General features: G+C 40.5%; 2 protein-coding genes across 2 annotated transcripts; both read right to left on the reverse strand.

The window, feature by feature from the left end:
* Positions 1-1,764: 1,764 nt before the first annotated feature.
* Positions 1,765-5,569, reverse strand: tm2d2 (TM2 domain containing 2). Its single transcript, XM_012815974.3, has 4 exons — positions 4,968-5,569; positions 4,731-4,818; positions 4,467-4,582; positions 1,765-3,087 (listed from the first exon to the last, which is right to left on the reverse strand). Exons 1-4 carry the CDS (start codon positions 5,234-5,236, stop codon positions 2,874-2,876), a joined length of 687 nt encoding a protein of 228 aa, XP_012671428.1. The 5' UTR covers positions 5,237-5,569; the 3' UTR covers positions 1,765-2,873.
* A 603-nt stretch (positions 5,570-6,172) lies between these two features.
* On the reverse strand, positions 6,173-10,739 carry tbx3b (T-box transcription factor 3b). Its single transcript, XM_042708241.1, has 6 exons — positions 9,904-10,739; positions 9,393-9,660; positions 8,933-9,079; positions 8,612-8,688; positions 8,300-8,424; positions 6,173-8,089 (listed from the first exon to the last, which is right to left on the reverse strand). Exons 1-6 carry the CDS (start codon positions 10,215-10,217, stop codon positions 7,515-7,517), a joined length of 1,506 nt encoding a protein of 501 aa, XP_042564175.1. The 5' UTR covers positions 10,218-10,739; the 3' UTR covers positions 6,173-7,514.
* Positions 10,740-21,830: the final 11,091 nt, after the last annotated feature.

Raw genomic sequence — 21,830 nt, forward strand, 5'->3', positions numbered from 1 at the left:
ATCATAGAATAGCACATTTACTGCTTCTGTGTTGGTCTGGACGATCTGTTAGTCATCATTTGTTTTTCATAATTTCATAATACAGGTAGCAATGTAACAATTTCATAACATTCAAACTTTCCTTTGCCCATACAATGTTGCAATTCACCCGATTTCATCACCAGATCCTGGAATTGTTATTCTGCTCCACCCATCCCATATAGACCTAACACTACTCATTGCCTCTACTGCTTGGGTAAAGAAAATCATTTAAATGTATCTTCTCTCCCTGACAGTACACTCTAGATTATGCTTTTGCACACAGCGTCCTGCGCTAGTTAAATGTGACATTATTCTTTTGTAGATGTAATGTTGTTTTTACTATTGTGAGGTGTGTTCAAATAAATAAATGCCACTACACATCCTAACATTATCACATAATCATAATGCATCAAAGAACTGTCACTGTGATCAAAGAATTGAGACTAAATCCAGTTACCTGTTCCCTAGTGGGCTGGCCATCTGTACCGGGTATGGCTATTTATTTGCGTCAAATCAAACTGAGATGCCCAATACCTCTAATGATAGGATTTGGGACATTTTAGAGATATCTGAAAGCTACACTTTATGAAACATCATTAAACAGTCAAGACGTATCTCTGAGAGAAACAACTGTCTGTGAGGCCTCCCAAAACATCACACTGCAAAAAAATGTCTGTCCATCAACCCCCCAATGAGACATCAATCCATGAATTATTCATGACTCATCTGACAGTGCACATACCCACACACACTGTAGTTATGAAAGGAATTGCATAAATGTCAGGGAAAACTGCAACACATTTAGCATACCACAGATCTAGAATCATTTCGGCAAATATTGAAAATGTCCTTACCTCAAGAGTGAAGGGAAGCTGAAAAACACAAGAATACCTCCATTTGGTAGACATGGCACACTGTAGTTTCACTCTCTCAATGTCCTTAAACGCAAACAAAAGACTGTCTGAGGCCCAATCTGTGGCACATAAGGGGTTCATTTGGATCTTTGGTATTTTTACTTACTTTATGAACATGAAAATCAGCCATAGTTGTTCTATCCAGCACAGACCTTGATCATAGTGCATGTACCAAGGCCTTCAAGAGGAAATCCTGTTCTTCATCTGTGTAAAAGAAGCAGCTTCATTTCTATTGCTTTCATTATACTGGGTGCCACCATTGTAATGTCAGCCATGTTTGCCAAAAGGGGTCTGTTTGAGTGTAATTCTGGCTTTATCCAGTTTACTGACTTTACTGTACAAACTGGTTTAGAGAAATGTCAGAAGTAAGTGAACAAAGATAATGTCAACACTGTGTTTTTTTAGTCTTACGTCACCTGGCTTAGTGGGAGCTAAAACACTAGATGAAGACCATTTTAGCACACTGCAAGCTTTTTCAGTGTAGTATAGGGCTGCAACTATCAAATCTTTTTGAAATCGAGTATTCTATCGAGTATTCCATTGATTATTCGAGTAATCGGATAAATACTACACTGTAGTAGATCAGTTTCAATTTCTAGGCAGTCAAAATTCATTCAAAATACGTAGGCCTACTCAGGAGCTGCTAAGTTATTTGCCAGTGTACAGGCAACAGAGAAAAAATAAGTTTCCAGAAATGTGGGGAACATTCATTCTCTGTGCATCCTCTGAGGAGAAATATTCCATTCCATGGCAAGAAGGAATGGCATTTATCCTAAAATACTAAACAGAACTCACATTCAAGGTCATCCTTGTCAATAATATTGACACATTTCAGTGAAAGACAATGTCACTTTAATATTTCAATGTTAAATATTACAACAGAAAATACATGAGGCTGAGAGATTTCTACTGTCAACAAAATACAACCAAAAGCATAGTCTGCACTTACTGCACAATTCAAACAAAATCAGTAATAATAAATAGAGTAAAAAAAAAAAAAAAAACACTTATTATTAAAAAAAACACCCTACATTCAAGGTTTAACTGTAAGGACTCCCGCCATGACTCTTGATGACTTCTGAATGTAGACTGTGACTATGAGAATTCTACAAGGAATCCTGAAATCCTGCTCATAGAAAGCATCAGTGAATAACTTGAAGAATCCTCCTGAAGTCCATGGAAACCACATTGCTTACCAATAGTACGAGCAAAAAAAAATTCTCAGCTAAGCCTAGAAGACAAAGCCCAGTCAAACAGCACTGGTTTTTAGTTGCCGAATGCTGGTCGTTTTCCAGCTGTATTTTCTGAACCCTCCATTCGTCCTTCATGGAAAACACAACAGTTCCGCTGAGGGAGGCAGTGTTTACACTGGAGGCCTTCCAGCATTTCATGCAAATATTTTCATCCTATTTGGCAAGAGAATTTTTAAACAAATACCTGAGGAGAATCTATCTATTCAGATCCAACACCATTGAAGGGTGACAATACCCAAAACCGAAGGCTGATTGAAAATGTGTCACAGGTTTAAAAGCAATGAAGGGGGGATTGACAGCCAAATTGGCAGCAAACCCAGGAAAAAATAATAAAACAAAAGAAAAAAAGAAAAACACAAGATGCCATGTCAGGAGAGGGCTTGGCAGACATACAATATTCATTATATAAGACCGCAAATATACAGTATGTGCGTAAGAGGCCAACATAAGTCTGTCCAGACAAGACTTGTCTTCTCAGTCTTTCAAGACCCATGGTGCGGAGAGTGAGTAGTCACTAGAAGAAGCAACCAAACAAAACATCCTAAAGCAGCTTTAATGCATGCAGATGTGCACAAAAAACATATAGAACTCTCCTTGGTGCAACCCAAGCAGCGTCTGCTTTTTACAGGGCCTCAGCTCTGCTCTGCTCTGCTCTCTTCTGCTCTGCCTGACCAAATTCCCAATGTCAGTAGAAGGTGCACCAGTTGCTGCTATCGCTTGGCATCAGACCTCCTGTGATCAGCAGAATCAGGTCGACGAACCACCAGATGCCAAGGCCGCCCAAGGTGAGCAGCTTGCCAACCGCTGTGCCCGTGTGACCGAGACAGAAGCGGTCGACCCCGAAACAGCCCAGGAAGAAGGAGTAGAGCAGTGTGGTGATGAAGTAGTGTCCTGTGTACCTGTTCACATATGAGAGAAAAAAGGACTCAATACAATCTGAGAGGCTAAATCAATAGGACATTTGATGCCTTTTCTTATCCTCCATTCATTTGCACAAATCAGTATAATTTCCTTTAACAAAGGAAAAATAACACATAGTACAGGTTAAACAATTAAGATATAGCATCTAAGGTACATTAGAATCACACATTCACCAATTGCTTTCATAATCTGTAACTGTACTGCTGGTTTGAGCCCATATGTAAGTACAAGGGCAACCCTTTTCCTCCTAGATAGGTAAACACTGCCACCTTGTGGTATCACCTCCAATAATTCACCTTCATTTTCACTACTAAGCTATTCCAGTTCAGCATTTTCATTAATTATATAGCTGGCAAGATATCCCCTTGATAGTATGGTTATTGTGCAATAAATAGTAAATATGGGTTATTTTGGTTATGGGTTAAGTATGTAATGGCTTAGAATCCTCCTGAGTTTTTCCTGGAGTGGGGGCTTAATGTTTCGAATATGGGGCACCAAGTTTGGGGCAGGTGCGCATATCAGAACAAAAGGGAGGATATGAAAAGGTAACAGATTAAAGTGTGGACAGTTGCGAAGTCAAGAAAATTTACTTTTAAGCAATTAATCAATACCGTTTACACAAAGTAACTGTTTCCTAAACATACCCGTCATGAAAATACATTCACTGACACAATGGGCTATGGAATATCCCATCACCTTCCTTCAACTTTTTCAGTAAATCAGCTGCATAGTTGGACCAGAGGATTACACTTTGATTTGTTGTGTGCTTCAAACAGTGATGAGCATGCTTACTATGCTTGTTTTTACATTCATGAACTGGGGTATAGATTGTTTCATAATGCTAGTGTTTTGGGCTGAATTGATATTCATGTGCTGCCTGGCCAATTTCGCTGGGTTTAGTAGTGTATCGGGTCATTGTAACGAGCTGCTACGTCCACCTGAGGCTGTTTCTGGGCACTGTCAATGGAGGTGAAATGCCATATTTGTACCACCCTGTCTTTTTTTTTTCTTTTTCCCAAAGACCTACTTGTCTAGAAAATGTAGTCTTAATTTATTTTCCAGTCGACTTTTTTCAATAACTCTTTCACTGGACAACCTGACCATCACCCTACCACCACCCACGTGTGTAGAACTGCCTAAATCACGAATGTCCCTACAGCAGCCTGTTATATATCAAGAAAGCACATTTTGATAGAATACACATACATACAACTACAGGCACAATAAAAAGCAAAGTTCTGATTAGTTAGCAATAGGCATAGTTTAGTAGTGCCTGTACGACTTTGGTATGGTACGTAGCAGATGGATTCAAACATGAAAATGTCACAGTTTATGATTTATCTGCTGCTGGCCTTACTTGATACATGGCTCGTTTCCTCTCAAAAACTCTTTTGGTCCAGCACATTCAATGTCATCCAAGGCGGTGCACCACACGGCAGTATGATTGACATCCTTGTACACCTGCCCACCGAACTTTAATAGGAAGAGTTAAAAGAAGAAACACGAGTTTGTTCAATTTCCTTTGATGTTTCAATAAACATATTAATAACAGCATTCGACTGTATGTTATACCAATGTTCATGATAACAACGAGAAAATTGAATGAGACAATGTGACTAACCTTAACGCACCCGTGCCCCAGTTCCTGAAATGCAGTGACGTTACCTGCGTGGTCCACGGGTTCTTGACAAAATACAAACTCGTCAGGTCTGAAAGAAAATCACACTTTAAGTTGGCAAGAAACTATACATACTATGGCAAATTCTAAACGATATATCTTAGCTGCTAGCTAGCTACATAAAAGCATCACAACACGTTAAAGCCGTCGGTCATGTCCGGTCCAAACTGCAAAACTTACAAATAACGACAGAGGACAACTGGTGATTCTCCGTTGTATTCATACGGTTCCGAATCACTCACAGGTTCCACTGCTGTAGCATTGGTAACGTTGTCAGCTTGGTCCACAAATGTGGCTGTTGTTGCTGATAACGTAACGTTAACTCCATTTCCAGGAGTGTCGGATGAATTCTGAGAGTAAATTCCCTCCAGGCATTGCAACAACAAGACAGTTATCAGCAATAAAAATTGTCCGCCGAGTAAAATGTAGCTGACAGATATCCGAAACATTCTGTTAAGATTATTGATGCATGGGGGGGGAAAGGAATTCACACGGCTATAAAGCAAGCTAGCTAGCTTGCTAGCTACCTGTGCTAACGTTCGCTTTACAACAATAGTAATCGGTTTTGCTGCCTGGCTTACAAGCCAGTACTACCTGAAAGCTGGTGCTTTGACTGTAGAAACTGATCTTAGTTCAACACGTTTACAGCAGTATAAACTATCACCTTAATCTTGATGACAACTACATTATATCATTCATGTGTACTGATGCCAGTAGCCCAGCAAGAAGATCGCTTCCTCTTGACGCCACTGTACGGAGGTGACGTCGTGTTTAAGGCGAGTTCGTTCGCGTCGTATAACTGCAGTGGCTTTTGGCTGCGCAGAAACAACTTCTGTTCACACTGACTGTCATCCCGACTCTAGAAGTTAGAGTCAAATTTGTATCGGCGGTCCCATCTTTCTAAATATTAATCGTGTATTTACTGTTGACCTCAAATGCATGTATTTAATATTTGCCGCTAAAATCTATCAGGGCACATCTCCCTGACTGACTGTTTTCAGTCTCAGGGAGGGTATGCTACCCTATTCTTTGTGTTTAGCGTATGGCTGCATTTACAATAGCCTATAAGCATAATTATGTAGTTGTTCATTCAGTTGTTCAAGGGAGACTTCATTCGGTTTTATTATTTGCTTTTGAACGCAAATCTTTGCTTATTACAACACAAAGTGTTATCCGAGTTCAGTTGCTTGAGATTTGTGGGGAATATTTTCATGAAATGCAAATAGCAAGTATTTCTTGAGGTTTACAGGGCTGAAATAGATAGATAGATAGATAGACAGATCGTGATACACCGTGGCATGGACAAAACAAAAACATGCTCTCATTTCAGTAAACTATGCACTCAGTTAGCCAACATATTATTTGCAAAATCCAAGTGAACTGAATCAGTGTAATCGTCATTTATTGAGGAATCCAAATTCTTACTTTGCACTCATTATTAACTCGTATTTTTACAAGATGCATTTCTAAGATAAATTAGTGCAAATACAAAAATGTACACGTTCTGACATATTTTCTAGACACACATATAAGCACAGATTTAGACATTATCCTTGTTCAGCAAGTGCTGCACATTCGACAAACATATTCCCTATATTCTCATTTCATTAATTTAGCGTAATAAACTCCGATAAGAAAAAATACAGAGTACTTATTTTCATGAAATATTGATTATAATTGCAGGGCTGCAGGTTGCCAAAGTCAATTCATTATACTGTATACTGAAATATTAATTTCCAGTTCTCCAAACAAGTTTAGATTTTTTTTCATAACTAGGAAGCCTTTATATGACTAGAAAAAACACAGTGGTTTCGGATACCAGACAGTGTGAAGATTCTGTGAAATGTAAAAGAGCCTGCAAGAGAATCCTGAATGAATGAAAAAGAAATTCGTCCCTTTTTGACCAAAAATTGTGAGTGGATTTAAGTGTATTTTATGAGTGGACTATTTCGAGGATATATTGATACGAGGTAGCCTATTTTGCATTTCCTTCACTTTGAGCCATTCCTTTTCATTCCTGAAGTTTTGATGTGACTCGCTCTCATTACTTCAACAAACCAGGTTAAGAAAATAAGATCCGCTTTTACATTTTGGCGATAGTGGTTCAGATTACCAGATTACACACAACACATTATTGTAAAACATTATATAAGCTATTGCAATAACATTGAAGAACTTGAGGCTGAGACAAAAGTCAAGTAGCTTTTCAGTTCCACTCACTCCACCGAGGCTTCACTGTGAAACGGGGTCTGGAGAATGCGTTCCAGGTGTCATTTGAACACTAGACGCTTCTTCCATTGATGTAGGGAATAATATTTTTTTCATCATGTAGTCTTCCAAATTAAGGTCATATTTTCTGTAAATCGCTGTGGGGATAGCGCTGCCGGGGACCTTTATTGGGAGAGAATAGGGCTTGCTCCGCGAGCGATGGCCCCAGGCATTCATAAAGTGAAGTCGGTGAACCCAGGATGAGGCGACAGCAGCAGTAGCCACACAGGGGTAGGGTAGAAAGCTTCCACATGGGGGGAGTCTGAGACCCTGGAGGAAACAGGTAGGAATTATTTAAGCGTTTGTATGTCATAGTATTAAACGAAATGAAATCTAGGCCTATTATACTAATATCATTTTTCTTTTGTGCAATGAGAAGGCATGTAACGTGGACATTGTGTGACCGAGAGGACATGAGAAGAATCGTAGGAAAGCCGTGCGTAAAAACGCACCACTTATTCAACTGCGTAAATATACCTGAGTGCAAACAAAGAATATCGGAAAGTGGATTGAACGGATTTTCCTTACCTGTGGAGACGACAAAGATGGTTGTTGAACGTGAGTGGCTAATCCTGACGTTCCATTTCTCCCCTGTGATGATGACAGTCTGCCGGTGTCCAAGGTGCTCATTCCTTCAGACATCAAACTGGAGATGTTCCGTCCATAGTAAAATGGCGTTGGGTGAATTAAAACATTGTTAGTAGAATTTAGAGAACTCAGAAAGTGCTGTTCTATCATCCCTGGGGTGTAAATAATGTGGGGTTGTTGTAGCTGATTTTTCTGGAATTCTCTCCCCTCGTTAGTAGGCCAATCATTTTCCGCTTTAGGTTCACTCTCAAGATTCTCGGCGTGTTTCTCAGAGTTTCTCTCAAACCGGAGTCTTTGGGTGCCACCGAAGTTGAGTTTGGCCTTAGTATGCTCATTGCTTAATTGTGGGATGTCTGTAGTTGTGGATACTTCAAATGGGTCTGGACCATCCTTGATAGTAGGATTATTTTCATCCTCGTCACTATCGGCTTCACTGTCACTGGTTTCTTTCAAACAGAAGTGATGAAATAAAGCATATTAAACATATATACAAAAATAGTAACTTTAATTAATGCTTGTTATCGAATTACAATAGCAATCATCTGGCTAAAAGAATGTGCTGCCAAGTCATTGGAAGTGAGTTTGTCGAAAATCTCATAATGTATACGCAGAGGTAAATGTATGACTTCCGTTAAGAAAAAACATTAATTTTTAACCTTTTAATGTGGATGTGACGACAGGCCTTATTTGGGGAGAGGTTGGTGAAGTTCGATCTACTGCAGTTGGGACGTCGTTGGAATTTAGGCCACTGGAGCGTACTGTCTTCAAAATTAATTGTTTCCTGAAATGCAAACGAAATAACCGCTAGAAACAGCAAACATACACCTTCAATCCTGGAAAAGACGACGGAATTTTCGATAAAGGAGGTGCCATATCGATATTATTTTTTTTGGGGGGGGGGGGGGGGGGGGTCCCAAAGGCCTACAGCCATAGAAAAAGAAAACAGAAACTATTCGACGACGATATACCTTTTCTCTCTTCTTCCATTTCCAGTATCACGAAATCCTTTTGCAAATGGATTGTTATCAATCTTCAGTTGTGTTATCTGACAAAGAAAATTAAAATAAATATTGAGGATTCCTATTAAGCTTGAGATGAGAACACTGAATTTGGTGCTGAATGATGCCAATGTATTATTTTACAGACGTAGCCCATGCATTTTGTCCTTATCTAAACACACGTAATGCCACTTTATTGGAAAGGAATTAGAACAAACTTCAATTTCACAATTCCACCTGTATTATCATGAATAATGTAATGAAACACAAATGCTGATACAGAATGGATACCTTGTCGTTTTGGTATGCAGTCACAGCAATAAATTGCGTCTCCGGAAAGACATATGTTCTGAAGGTACTGTATGGAAGTTTGAGGATGTCATTTGCCCGCACAACATGGAATCTGGGCTGATATTTGTGCATGGAGTTTAGAATCGTCTGTTGAATGCATAAAGAATAAGGTAAATAGTCATTGTTAAATCTACTTCCCGATAATATGCATTTGTTTTCTCCCAAAATATGGGATAGTTTATGTCATCTATTCGTGGTGTACAGAATGGTGGGCAACAATTGAAAGACACTTTAAAGTAAATGAATGCTTCTACTATGTAGTTTAGTTAGGATTAGTTCAATTTCGTTTAAATAGTTTAATATTTTCTTCTTTATTTTATACACGTTTTTATGACAGTCCAGGCGTTGGCAAGTCAAGTCAGATTTTGCCAGCAAGAAAATGTAATTATAGCCTACTTACAAATCCATGCTTGTCAGACATATTATTGGTCAGCTTCAGTTTTTGAAAACTGACTGTTTTGGACATCCAGTGTTCTCCAGTGGCTGGACTATCTGGGTGAATGCACATTCGCTTGGGCATCTCTGGATCCGCTTTCCCAGCCACCATCCAGCGAGAGTTGTGGAATTTGTATCTGCAGTCATCTGATGCCACAATGTCCATCAACAAAATATAACTCGCTCTCTTGTCAAAACCAGAACATCTTACTCTAAATGGTGGGAACATTCGTCTGTGAGAAGATAGAAAAAACATCAACATGTTAACTTTAGACTATTCCCACACAGGATAAGTGGATTATTATCATCCATTCCATCATAATTGACAATATAAACTACATGTGGTAAAAACGAACGAGTATGTCTATAACAAGATAACAAGGTTGTCTATATCCACCACAGACGTATTGTAAGATACAAAATTGAAATTAATCAAATGATTATTATTATTATTTAGGCGATTAGTCAAATCATACCTCCCGGATTTTGTGATCACCATTTCAGTCCCACATTTATGGAATTGCTCCCACAAATCTTTGGTTTCTATGTGAACCACTGGGTCATCCTCAACCTCAGTCTCTGCTTCACGTGTTCTTAGTTTAATAAGATGCGCAGCTTTAGCATTTTCTTCCCGGAAGGGAGACTGGATGCTGTTCGCAGGGTTGCCCACGATCCGGTCCTGTGTGAGTTTCCCCGGTACGCACGGAAAAGACCCAACAACTGGGACGAAAGGATACTGTTGCCCCAGAATTGCATTCATAGGGAAGTCCGAGAGTGGACGGTAAGTCATTTTCAAACTTCTGTCAAGCCGTGTTAACACGGTCTCCACAAGTCACTCCAACCTGTCTCCAAATAACCTGTTTTGAAAGTTTAAAAAAAATTATGGAAACACGCTTTGTGTTCACATGCATCAACCATAGATTTTGTTTTGAAAAAGATGTAAAGACGACCATTTCTCGACGCACTGCGGTTGCCTACAAGGATACTAATTCCACAGTTCTTTTTAGAAATGTCTTTCGCTGTATGATCCTTCTTATATGCTGGGCAACTCGATTGCGCAACCGTGTCTGTTGGTCTTACCGAGGTTATCAAAACATGTTGACTTGATGGTTCAGTCCCTGCGCACCGATATTGATCGATCTACGTGAGAAACAAATTGTTATGCCGTCTTCATCTTCTCACATGCCAAAGTGCCCATTACGACTGCTAAATACGAAATCCATCGCAGAAGACGTTTCTCACTGTGGGATACTGTTGCGCTTGACTGGACGAACAACTCGGTGGCAGGCATGAGAGAGTTGGCTCGAAGTTGTAAGGTTGATAGACTGTTTCACGCGTCCGGGCCAATTGTGGATCATCCTGGGCGTGGTTAAAGGGGGGCGAGGGGGGGGGGGGGCTTAAATAAGTGCTGTCAGCGTTTTTAAAAAGCCAGAAACCAGAACTTGAATCTGCTGAAAGGATCAAGGAAGTAGCCACTGCCTCTCTGAGTCATGTTAGCTACAGTTTCTCACACTGATTTAAATGGCATGCTGATATTTTGACCAATTGGAAGTAAGGGCACAGAAATGAATAATATATTTCCATAAATTGTTTGTTATCAGTTGTGTACAGGCTTCAGTTTATTTGTCTACTATGAAAACTGAGTGCAGGCCAGTGTAACCTTCAAGTAAATATGTCTTTATTTATACCTATGAGAGAAAGAAGATGAGGGGACCGAGGACATTTTAACATGGTGTGAATAAATTCTGTACGGCTCTACTTCAGCTTTAACTGGAATTACTCCTCCTCCTCTCCTCCCTCCTCTCCTCCCCTCATCCACGCCAGCACAACATTCTCTCCCCTGTCAATCACCTCATGCTCAATCAAGGAAAGCCCTATTACTGGGATGGGGACAGTGGAGTCTCACATGACCTCATAGTCAGATACACAAAGGCATATGAGTATGTGCTGCAATCAAATGTTACTCATTCGTGTGTTTACAGTGAAAATAATGTGTCAAACATGATGCGACTGATCAGAGTACATTTAAAGGGCACTTTACATCACGTGTTTTGATTAAAGTACATATCAGACTACAGGAGAATTCAACTTTGTTATATTTGTTTTGATTTTTGTTGTTTTGTCATTACACAACGGTGATCTTACTCAATGTAAACGCCACAACTACAGCTACGATGCATACCAGAAATGATGCCATTAAAAATGTTCAACTTAATCTATCTTTTATTCCAACATACATAAAGTGAAATTCAATCAAATCAAATACATCAAATTACTGTGAAAATGCATTTTATTGTTTATAGTCATAACAAAGCACCTCTGTTATTGGTACTGATTTGGGTAAGCCACACTAGACTTGTGTAAAGAACATACTAGAGGGGTCCTGATAATGCTGTCCTCATCCCCCCTCCACTCCCTCTCTCACATAAAACCTCACAGTTCCTGGGCTCCCACTGTGAGGGGCCAGTGACATGAACCCATCGCAGGCGACTGTCTGCAGGGGAATCTGTACCACAGTGCCGGAGCATGCCAGCGGTTGTCCAGGCAGGATTAGGTTGTGTGTATTTAGTTACTGGGCTTTATTGATGCAGAGTTTGGCTCACCCCGCTTTTTGGCAGGCTGGGAACGTCGCTGTAAAACCCCGCTCCCTGAGTGAGAACAGCAGGTTCAGGACACGAGATGCTCCCGCGACCGAGTCTCCTCCTCCACTTTCAACCCATGCCATCACATTTCATCATGAGAACAAGAAAGATAACAAATAAAACGCCTACCCCAAGTCATAAAAACAGGTCAAATTTGATTTTACATGGGTGAAATGAAAGACGAATTTATCACAGAGCGCTGACACTTTAAGGTACAGTGTGTAGTTTTTAGTGGCATCTATTTGTAGAAATGGAACATAGTATTCATAATTATGAATTCATTAGTGTATACTGTACCTGTATTACCTGTAACTATGAAATGTGTTTTCATTAGCTTAGAATGAGCCCTTCGTATCTACATAGGGAGCGGGTCCTCTTCCACAGACTCACGCTTGTGAAGGGAAGGGTATTCAGCTGGTTGCAATTCAGCAACCTCACCATTAGATACCACTAAACACTACACACTGTACCTTTAAAGGCAGAGTCTGTGATTCTGGTGAAGGTTTGTTGATATTTGAGCTTAATAGCCAATCAAATGACACCGCTCCCTTCCATGCTCTCGACGCAACATGCTTATTGGTTGGAATTGTTTATCGCTCGATCCGAGCCACTATGTTTGTTTCTAATTTACAGAGACAGGACTGTGTATGAACACCAGAGTTTTTTGGAGCGCACACACAGAACAGACAGCTAAAGAATAGTGAGCAGTTCGCTGAATTTGAATAAAAATGTATAGGATTAAAATTGTAGACCTGACCTTAACTGATGGGTCAGTGATGTTGGTCAGGGTAACCACTGTCATTTTTTTATCTGTATTATGTCAGTCTATATCATCAAGCAGCTCTCATGTCTGGCGTCACCTTTGTTTGCCATTCCCCCCCCCCCCCCTCCTTCTGGAATACAATTGAAAATGCCTGCCAGCATATGGCTCTTAAACACACTGTGGAAGTGGTGTGGAAGTGTTCAGTTACATTTGCTACTGAACATGTCACTCAAAGTAGCACACTGCAGTTTACTCATCCCCTTCTCCCACCCTCCCCCAGTGTAAGACCACTGTTAATAAATACACTCTTTTGTTTAACAGGTTAAAGGTGATTATGATTGAGTGGTACTGTAAGGGACTCTTGTGGGCACAGTCATTCAGCTGGAATTCCTGCGACGGCATTCTGACAGCTGACATTCCCGCAACTGGACTTTTTGTAGGGGCCACATGATAACTACAGAAAAGACCTTCATTGTGTTTCTGCATCAAACACTCACACAAACACATTGATTTGCATATAAAAGCAGCAGTATGCTTGATGCAACAGTGCAGACTTTAATCAAGGTAATGCAATATTTTATTTGGATTGATGGATTTTTGTTGTAAAATGCATATAAAAATGTTGGAAACTTTACAGTTATCCTGGGGAAACTTCAAAATAGCCTTCGGGGAAATGATTTATGGTCTACGGCCTGCTGTCCGTCTGACGGAATCCTGTGTAAAGAGAGCTTCATACAAAAGGCTTAGGGCAGATATGCCGTGTATACGACTAACGACGACCTGATCTTATTCTGGCGAACGGGCCAGGGGAAACCCTGCCTGTCAATCAGCACGACTTCAAAGTCGGACACAAGAGAAGGGGAGTAAGGACCTAACGGGAGGCCTTGCCGTTGTTTCGTGAGGTTACTTGTGAAACTTATCGCCGCAGATGAATGGTTGGATTTAAACTGTGCCACCGCCTGGTGATTACTGCCACCATTGTGAAAAAAACCCAGCCCATTTTGTCCTTGGAAGTGTTTGGCTGTGAGGATGCTGGTGTCCCCTGACAGTCACCTGGTCTGTGGCACAGAGGTGTTGCTGCCCTCATCCTCACCGTGCTAAGATTACACTGCGAGATTCCAGCCTGTGTGAAAGGGTATTACCTTGCATACCCAGCAGAGATAGATGGAACAGTGCTGCTGTTCAAGGATATGCCGCACCAGCCTAATCATTCTACGCAAATTAAACTCCACTTTCTTCCCTAAGAAGTGAGAAAGGATATGTCACTTGTCACTTAAAAACAACAAAAACTCATGCTTAAATGTTCTATATAATATTTATAGTTTGTGTCTTTCTCTGTATCGTTCATAAGATTGACAGTAAGATTTGTTGGTTATACCTGGACTGCAACACAGCAAGTTCTGGTTAACTCAAACCTGCTTATCTGTCAGATATTCCATAACAAGGCAATAACAAGTATCACAGTTAGGGTCATAGTATCCAATCCTGCTTAACGCTGGTGTACCTTCAAAATGCAGTAAGAGAGGTTGCCAATGCAATGTCCCAGACACCTTTACTGTTTAGACAGCAGAGCGGTGATGAATAGCTCACTGCTAACAGGCTAGTGTGACTGGACCTCTTTGGACTTTTGAGGTGGGAGGAATGTAGTTAAACAACAGCGGTCAGAAGGTGTGAAGGCAGTAACAGTGCTGAAGTAGGGAATCATTTCATAGCACACCTACAGTTTCCTGCATGGGCGGTACAGTAAGATGCATGATGTTCTCAATATTCTATGCAGGCTTGTTTCTTTATTATTAGTATAGGCTAAATTAGTTTATCCCCTATTTCTCAACATTTCAATATTATTCTAATATCATATGAAGGTCATTTTCAAAATGCTTGTATGAATCTAGTGGGGAAATTGCTATCACCTGCCTGTCTGTAAACAAACTGAAACTGTGAAACAGGCCAAACTACTCTTTCAACTTATTAGACTCTAGTAGTGTTATTAGCACACTTCAGATGTTCAAAGAGTCTTGTGTATCTTTGTCCACCCATATCAAATGGGGTTAAGGAGGCGACCCTGGCACTGATCCTGTTATGGGGTGTTGGGAAGCAGTTGCAGGTTGGGTAACACATTCACAGAGAGACATGAGAAATTCCAAACATTTTCCCAAGCCTTAGATCCACTGGCAACTGGACAGCGGCATTCTAGCATTAGCAATCTTCCCCAAAGCATTTCGAAGGACCAGTATAAACACACACATACGCTCACACACACACACACACACACACACACACACACACACACACACACACACACACACACACACACACACACACACACACACACGCACACATACACTCATACACACACGCACGCCCACACACACACATATACACACACACGCACACACATACACACACACACACACACACACAGACACACACACACACACACACATTGTTTCACCTCCTGACATAAATAAAAAACAGGGATAAATGTATGATACTAATCGGTTCAGCTCTACAGTTATTATAACATACGCTGGTATCAGCATATGTTATAATAACTATAACATATCAAGTGTGCTCATGACTGGCAAGGCAAGCTTAAGTAAGCCTGGCATCAATATCAGAGGCAGAGAGGTTACAAAACATTGCCAGTCACTATGAAGAAAACCGTCTCTATGATGACAGAGGGTAAGTAGATATGACAACTGTACCATTTCCAAAGCTGTCAATCATGCTAGTAAGTTAGCGATAGGGGGAAATCACTCTGTGTATGTACTCTCAGCGTTTGACAGTGTCATTTGGGGATTTGGTGCATTTGTTTCTATACAGTTGTGTCTGTGACAACAGGTCAGTATTATCTGACATGAAGTGCAATGGCATTTCTCGATCGTTACAATGGACGGACCAGAATAGAGCAAAACTCGACTTGACTGCAATGTTGAAGGCTATAAGAATTTAGTACAGGTGATATTTGTTTGAGGCAATGTTTGTCCAGTCACCAAGAACTCATCGCCTCACTCCCACCACTGCTCATGCTGTGAGGAGAACTGGCTGTGAACATGTTTTTCCCCGTTATGTATGTATGTAGTATGTATGTATGCACACCACAGGATATACTGTAATGCTACCCTAACATCCTGAAGGGGAGTTCTCTTTCTGTAAAGGGCAAGTCCTTTTCAGTGGAAGAAATAATAATAATAATAACAATAATGATAACATCTCAAACAATCTCCATTGATATCTGTGTTTGCATCTATTCTGCTGGATGAACAGTCATGGCTGAAATAGGAATCAAAATAAGAAACAGGATGAATTCATTAGCCAGGGTTCCCATAGTTCTTGTATACTTCCAGTATGCTCATGCTACAGCCAGTAAGTCAGAGGCTCAGTCCAGTTGCGCTGGGGCTCCCATGACTTAAATAAACGACAGGTTTTATTACACAGCAAAATCAATTTCAGCTTATCAATAGCAACATGAGCATAAATCACACCGGGCCCGAGAAGGAGGAGGGAAAAACAGAAAACAAATAAAAGAGGGAAGAGGAGGAGGAGGACTGGATTCCTAAAAATCAATTTTCACACATTAGAACTATTAGCTTATTGAGACTTTCATGACAGATTAGACACTGGAAGCTGGGGAGAACTGGGCTGGTTTTCATAAGTCTGTTCAAGTTTACAGTTATGCTTTTGTGTTAACTTGATTCTGTTGCGGACAATAGACATAAATATTTTTTTCAGGGGTGTATATACGTAAAAGTATACTTTGTAATGACGCAGGTGATATAGGCAGTTGGCAAGGGCACAAAATGCCAAAGGGGCGAGCAGAAGAGTTTTTTTTCGGAAGTGCGTCCTCTCAAGACAACTATAGAGTAATATTGCCCTTCTACGTAGGTACTACTTCTCTAAGCTGTTATGCTTACGCCTTCATAAACAAGTGGGCTACTAACACATGTTTCGAGACCATTTGTGTCAGCTATATAACTATATGTTTACTGAGTTTCTGTCACATCAACAATTATAGGTATGTAATATTACCCTTAGGTACAGTTTTTTGCAATTCTAACATAAGCAAAACATTGTTGCATCCTCGAGGTTTAATTTGGTGAGCATTGACCATTGTAGTGTATGTCAGTGACAATCACCATGATTCATTAAATCTCGCCTAAGGCTCCAATACTGTCAGGGCCAGGTCTGTAATGACCTATGATGTCCCGTTTGGACAATTGAATTAGTTCTTGTTCTCTTTCCGTTATTCACCTCTAGTGTCCTGTCTATGTTTCTGTTGTGCTGACACATGTGCCTTTTTTGTTTTGCCCTGCCATGTGCTTTTGTTTATTTATGTTTCCATGAGCCGTTCAGCCTGCCCCTCACCTGTTATATGTCACTTCCTGCCTTTGTTTAGTTTCCCACCAGTTTCTGTTCTCACCTGTATTTTATGTTTTGTATTTATAGCCCAGCCTTTTCACCTCCCAGTTTCTAGATTGTCTTTGTACTCAGGCACTTAAGCCCTTTCTCATTCCTAGTTGTTTATTCCTTGTGTATGATCTGTGTGCCTGTTTCAGGATATTTGCCTTTTTGCTCCTTGCCTATATCGTTCACCACACTGATTGCCTTGCTGTGTATGACCTCTGGATCGATAAATAAAGATTTGGATTATTTGTACTTTTACCTGATCTCCTGTGTGGTCCCTGCAGTTGAATCTATTCCCTGGTTTCAGTTATTGTAGACTAATGAAAGTTCTCCCTGCACTCTACCTGATCTACCTGCAGAACTGTACTTTTTACCATATCATGTTTTGATTATTTGGTCATCAGCAAACCGCAAAGACTGGAAAAAAGACTGCAAAGACACTTGCGCCAGTGGTGTGAGATTTCCACGCAACTCTAAAATCTGAAATTAGTGCTGTGCTGTAAATTATCACCTGCCTGAAAATGTGCACCCCTCATGATTCGTTACAAAGACCACAGTAGATGTAAAACCTCAGTGCTTCTATTGGTCCTAGACAACCAAAAATAAGACAAAGAAAAAATAAAGAAAAAGTGTCAAGATGAGAGAAGACTTTATAGTGCTCTGCGACTTACACGTTGAAAGAGCACCTCATTTAAACAAAAGCCTGTTTATTTCCCTCAGTGTGTGCCTTCATTACCTTGATTCCTGTTTAATACTCTGAGGAGTGCTTCCAGAGCTTTTCATCCCACTTTACTGAGCCTGACTCATACTTCTTAATCTAGACAAGTACATTTTCACTGCATACAAATGTCGATATTGTCTTTCTGGATAGCCAGTTCTGTGAACCCTAAACACCCCTTTTCTTAAACCATTGGAGAGATGCTGTGTTTACTAGGAACGATGCACCTACTGTTGTCGTGAACTAATATGTACTTAATACAATTGTTTAATGAATGTTCTGTTTTAACAGTGTGCTCGTGCATCACCTGAATTTATTAGACCTTCACAAGCCAAATATGTGCCATATTTGGGTTGGATCTGTTCAACAGTAAGATATTTGGCGGAAAATATTTTAATTTAAAACATTTTTATTATTAATATTAATGCCTTCATATTGACTGAATTCATTAGAAACTTACACAATCCAAAACATCATCTGACTCCATGCCAGACTTGGGTTAGGTCCAAATTCACCTTTTATTTGAAAGAAGAACTTATCAGTGATCATGTATCTCAAGGCTGTCCTTTCAGAGCTTGTGTGGGAGCAGTCACCGCAACAGTCAACACTGAGGAGATGTTAAGCTGCACAGGCCCTAAACATGGCAGGGTATCGCCTTACGCAAGATACTTGCGGTATTTAATGTCTTACAAGACAGGATGAAAAATTGATGCTGGGATTGTTCAGCCTTTTGTTTGGCACCCCACCAGGGTCCACAGGGCCATGGCTTTCTGGAATCAAATGTTGTCAAGGCACTCCTATTTTGAGAGCGGATTTACAGATAAACATGCCTGCAAATCAATGCTTGGAACCCTTCTACAGTATTGATAACCGCTACACAGACACACTCTCTTCTTTCACCAGTGCTTCATGCCTACACATAGGGGGCTTACACATAGGGGGCTTAGGAATCAGATATCTAGGTGTTAACATACTAATGTGTTATGGATGTTATAGATGGGTTTTTTTCTACAGATAAAGTACATAATAGTGTTATTTTTGCTCATTACTTTTTTTGGCTAATTGACCACATAGAGGGACTTTCTACCCCTTCAAAAAGTAAAGTTTGTTAACTTGCAAGCAGCTCTTTAGACACTTACAATTTCCTTTAATAATCATATCTTACCAGGAAGCTTTGCCCACATGTGTTATGACTGTAGCGTAATAGAGATGACCAGAATTTTGCAATAAAGTATATGTTCATTTGCATACCAAAATCAAACTACTCTTTCTAACACAATTCCTCATTGTTTTGAGTTTTGTTTGTTTTGAATGGTAATGTAATAAAGTGATAGTCTTGCTTTAGTTGTACTGTTCTCTGATTTGACCCCTAAAGCACTTGACAAACAAAGTTTGCTGCTGTTAAGTCTTCATTTCACTATTAAGCTGGATGTGGAAAAGAGGTGGGTCCCTTACTAGAATAAACTGTGGCCCAGTCAGAGCTGCCAAGAGACTCAGCATCTCTCTCTCTCTCTCTCTCTCTCTCTCTCTCTCTCTCTCTCTCTCTCTCTCTCTCTCTGTCTCTCTCTCTTTCTCACTGATGGAAATTGCGCAAATAAATAATCTGCATGGGGAGAATCAAAACCCAGCAAAGTTAGCTTTAATGTTAATGAGACCTATTGATTGCAGGCAGCCGTAAATATCGACAGGCAGATAATGGGTGAGTGGAGTCTTCCTGGGGGAGAATAAATCAGGCTGGGAGTGAATAAGGGCCTTTTCTGCTCTTTTCTATTAGAGGGGATGATGCAGAGGCAGAGGAGCAGGGACATGCCTTACATTCAAGGCTTGTCTTGTTCACATGTTCACTGTTCCCCTCACATAGCTGGGTATACGTGTTGCCATCAGCGTTATCGTTCTGTTCAATTATGCTCTGGCTTATACACATAATAAGCTTGTTTCCTGAGTTGTGTGTGACTAATCTAATATTTCTTGTCATTCTGTAAAGAAACAGACAGCAGTGGAGTCTTGTGAAATAAGTGAACATGAATGTAAGTCTTGAAATTCTTTGCTCTTCAGAACTTAAGCAGCTGAGAAAAGAAGAAAACAGAAATAAATGAGGAAAATTATGAAGAGCATTGAGTGCAACTGCCTAGACAGCTATTATTTGTAATTCAGTTTTCTGCAAGTGTGTGAGTCTGTGTTTCAGAATTACATGAAAGTAACAAGGAATCACTGCAGAAAATCCCCAAAAGCCATCAGAGGATTAAGGTTGGCACCAGGGAGAAACCACCGTGGAGCGTATTTAGTAAAGGACAAGTATTTGTGTGAAATATTGATTCGAGAGCTCAAAAAACAGCAGCACTAATAGAGATTGGTTAAGAAATATCCTATTCAATTAAGAAGATGTGCTTTTCTTGAGCCCCCTCTCACAATTCTGTCAGCACAAAGGCAACGGAAGGGGGAGACACATTAAGGGTGCCGTTACACAAAGAGCCGCTTATCTATCTTCCCCTTCACCGGCACCGCTACACTCACTCACTGCCTCCCATTGGAAACGGTGTGAATATTTATGTCCAAAGGTGTTTCTCGGGTTCTTAATGTCTTCTGTCTCCCATAAGATAAACAGGACAGTTATTGCCACTGTAAGAGGCTATGGATTTGAGGCGGCTTGATCTGCCAAGGAAAGCATTAGGGGCTCTTCATTATCTAATTATTTACAGGTAGATAATAGATAGGTGCGAGGTGTGTGAATTAAGGCCCCACTGACTTGACGTTCTACGCATTTTCTTTTTACTGCGCATTTCAACAAACTGCTAAAGGTGCAGAAATGAAACACAACACTCCTGTCAGCTGGGAAGGGAAATTAGGACATTTCATTTCAACTGATAATGTGGGTATGATCTTAAATTTTAGCTGGAGGATGTACATCAAAACATGAAACTTTTCTGTTCATTTATGGGTATTTGTTTTTATGATTCCTTGTTTGGTGATATGTTACCAACCTCTTTTGAGAAAAAGCTGCTCACCAACATACAGGTATTTCCAAGCTCATACCATAAACTAATGTACCTTAAAACCAAGTTTGAAACTGATTGCTTTCCATTAAACATCTTTGTACTTTAAATGTATATTTTGTACTTTAAAACTAGCATTAAAAGGGCTTGCAGAATGCTGCCATCAGTCAAATCTATGATAAAATAACTATTTGTTACGCTATTTGGAAAGGAAACAGGTGTAATAGGCGAGTGCAAATGGCAAATGATTGTGATGACACTGGACTGCTGTTTAACTTTACAGATTACAGCAGAGCAGGTGCAGACAATGTTGAGGACAACGAGAACAATAATTGTACTTTCTGACCGGCTAAACAGATTCCTCCTTCTGTAAAGGACGAAGACAGAAGACACAGGGGGGCACTGATACTGCAGACAGTGCCCAGCAGTCTCTGCCTATGAGGTGTTTCGAATTACAGCTGTCCCGTCAAAGTGCCCGGCCCACCCCCCTCAATGTAAGTAATCTCCTCCCACGGGACATCTGTCAAGCAAACGGAAATGCTGGTGACAAAAACGAAACTTGCCCCATCCAAAACATATGATCTACAGCGGGCTTTACACCTCCTTAGCTTTTCTTTGCCCCCTCCGTAGCCAGCCTCCACGGGGAGCAATAAGCACCCAGGCTGGCTAAACTGGCCTTGCTGTTAGTCCTCCCAGGAGTATCGGTGAAAGCCTGGCGGCGCCAATTAGCAGTCAATAGCCCCATTCATTTATCTTAGGGGGTCCAGCATCACCCTCTCTGTGAGATTAGACAGTAGAGGGAGGGCAGGAAGGAGTATGGATCGGAAAGGAAGTCCTTGTCTTGTTCTGTCTTAATAATTACACACAATTCACGTCCTTTTAA

The sequence above is a fragment of the Clupea harengus genome, chromosome 7, assembly GCF_900700415.2.
Source record: "Clupea harengus chromosome 7, Ch_v2.0.2, whole genome shotgun sequence".
Lineage (NCBI taxonomy): Eukaryota > Metazoa > Chordata > Actinopteri > Clupeiformes > Clupeidae > Clupea > Clupea harengus.

Bases quoted from the DNA above. Each gene is read 5' to 3' on its own strand.
- tbx3b (XM_042708241.1), bottom strand. From the start codon at position 10,217: ATGACTTACCGTCCACTCTCGGACTTCCCTATGAATGCAATTCTGGGG. The intron at 9,661-9,903 runs GTATGATTTGAC...ATCTTCTCACAG, and splicing joins GTGATCACAAAATCCGGGAG to ACGAATGTTCCCACCATTTA. The intron at 8,689-8,932 runs GTATCCATTCTG...TTTCTTTGTCAG, and splicing joins CTGCATACCAAAACGACAAG to ATAACACAACTGAAGATTGA.
- tm2d2 (XM_012815974.3), bottom strand. From the start codon at position 5,236: ATGTTTCGGATATCTGTCAGCTACATTTTACTCGGCGGACAATTTTTA. The intron at 4,583-4,730 runs GTTAGTCACATT...TTCCTATTAAAG, and splicing joins TGGGGCACGGGTGCGTTAAG to TTCGGTGGGCAGGTGTACAA. The intron at 3,088-4,466 runs GTAAGGCCAGCA...ATATGTGAACAG, and splicing joins GGAAACGAGCCATGTATCAA to GTACACAGGACACTACTTCA.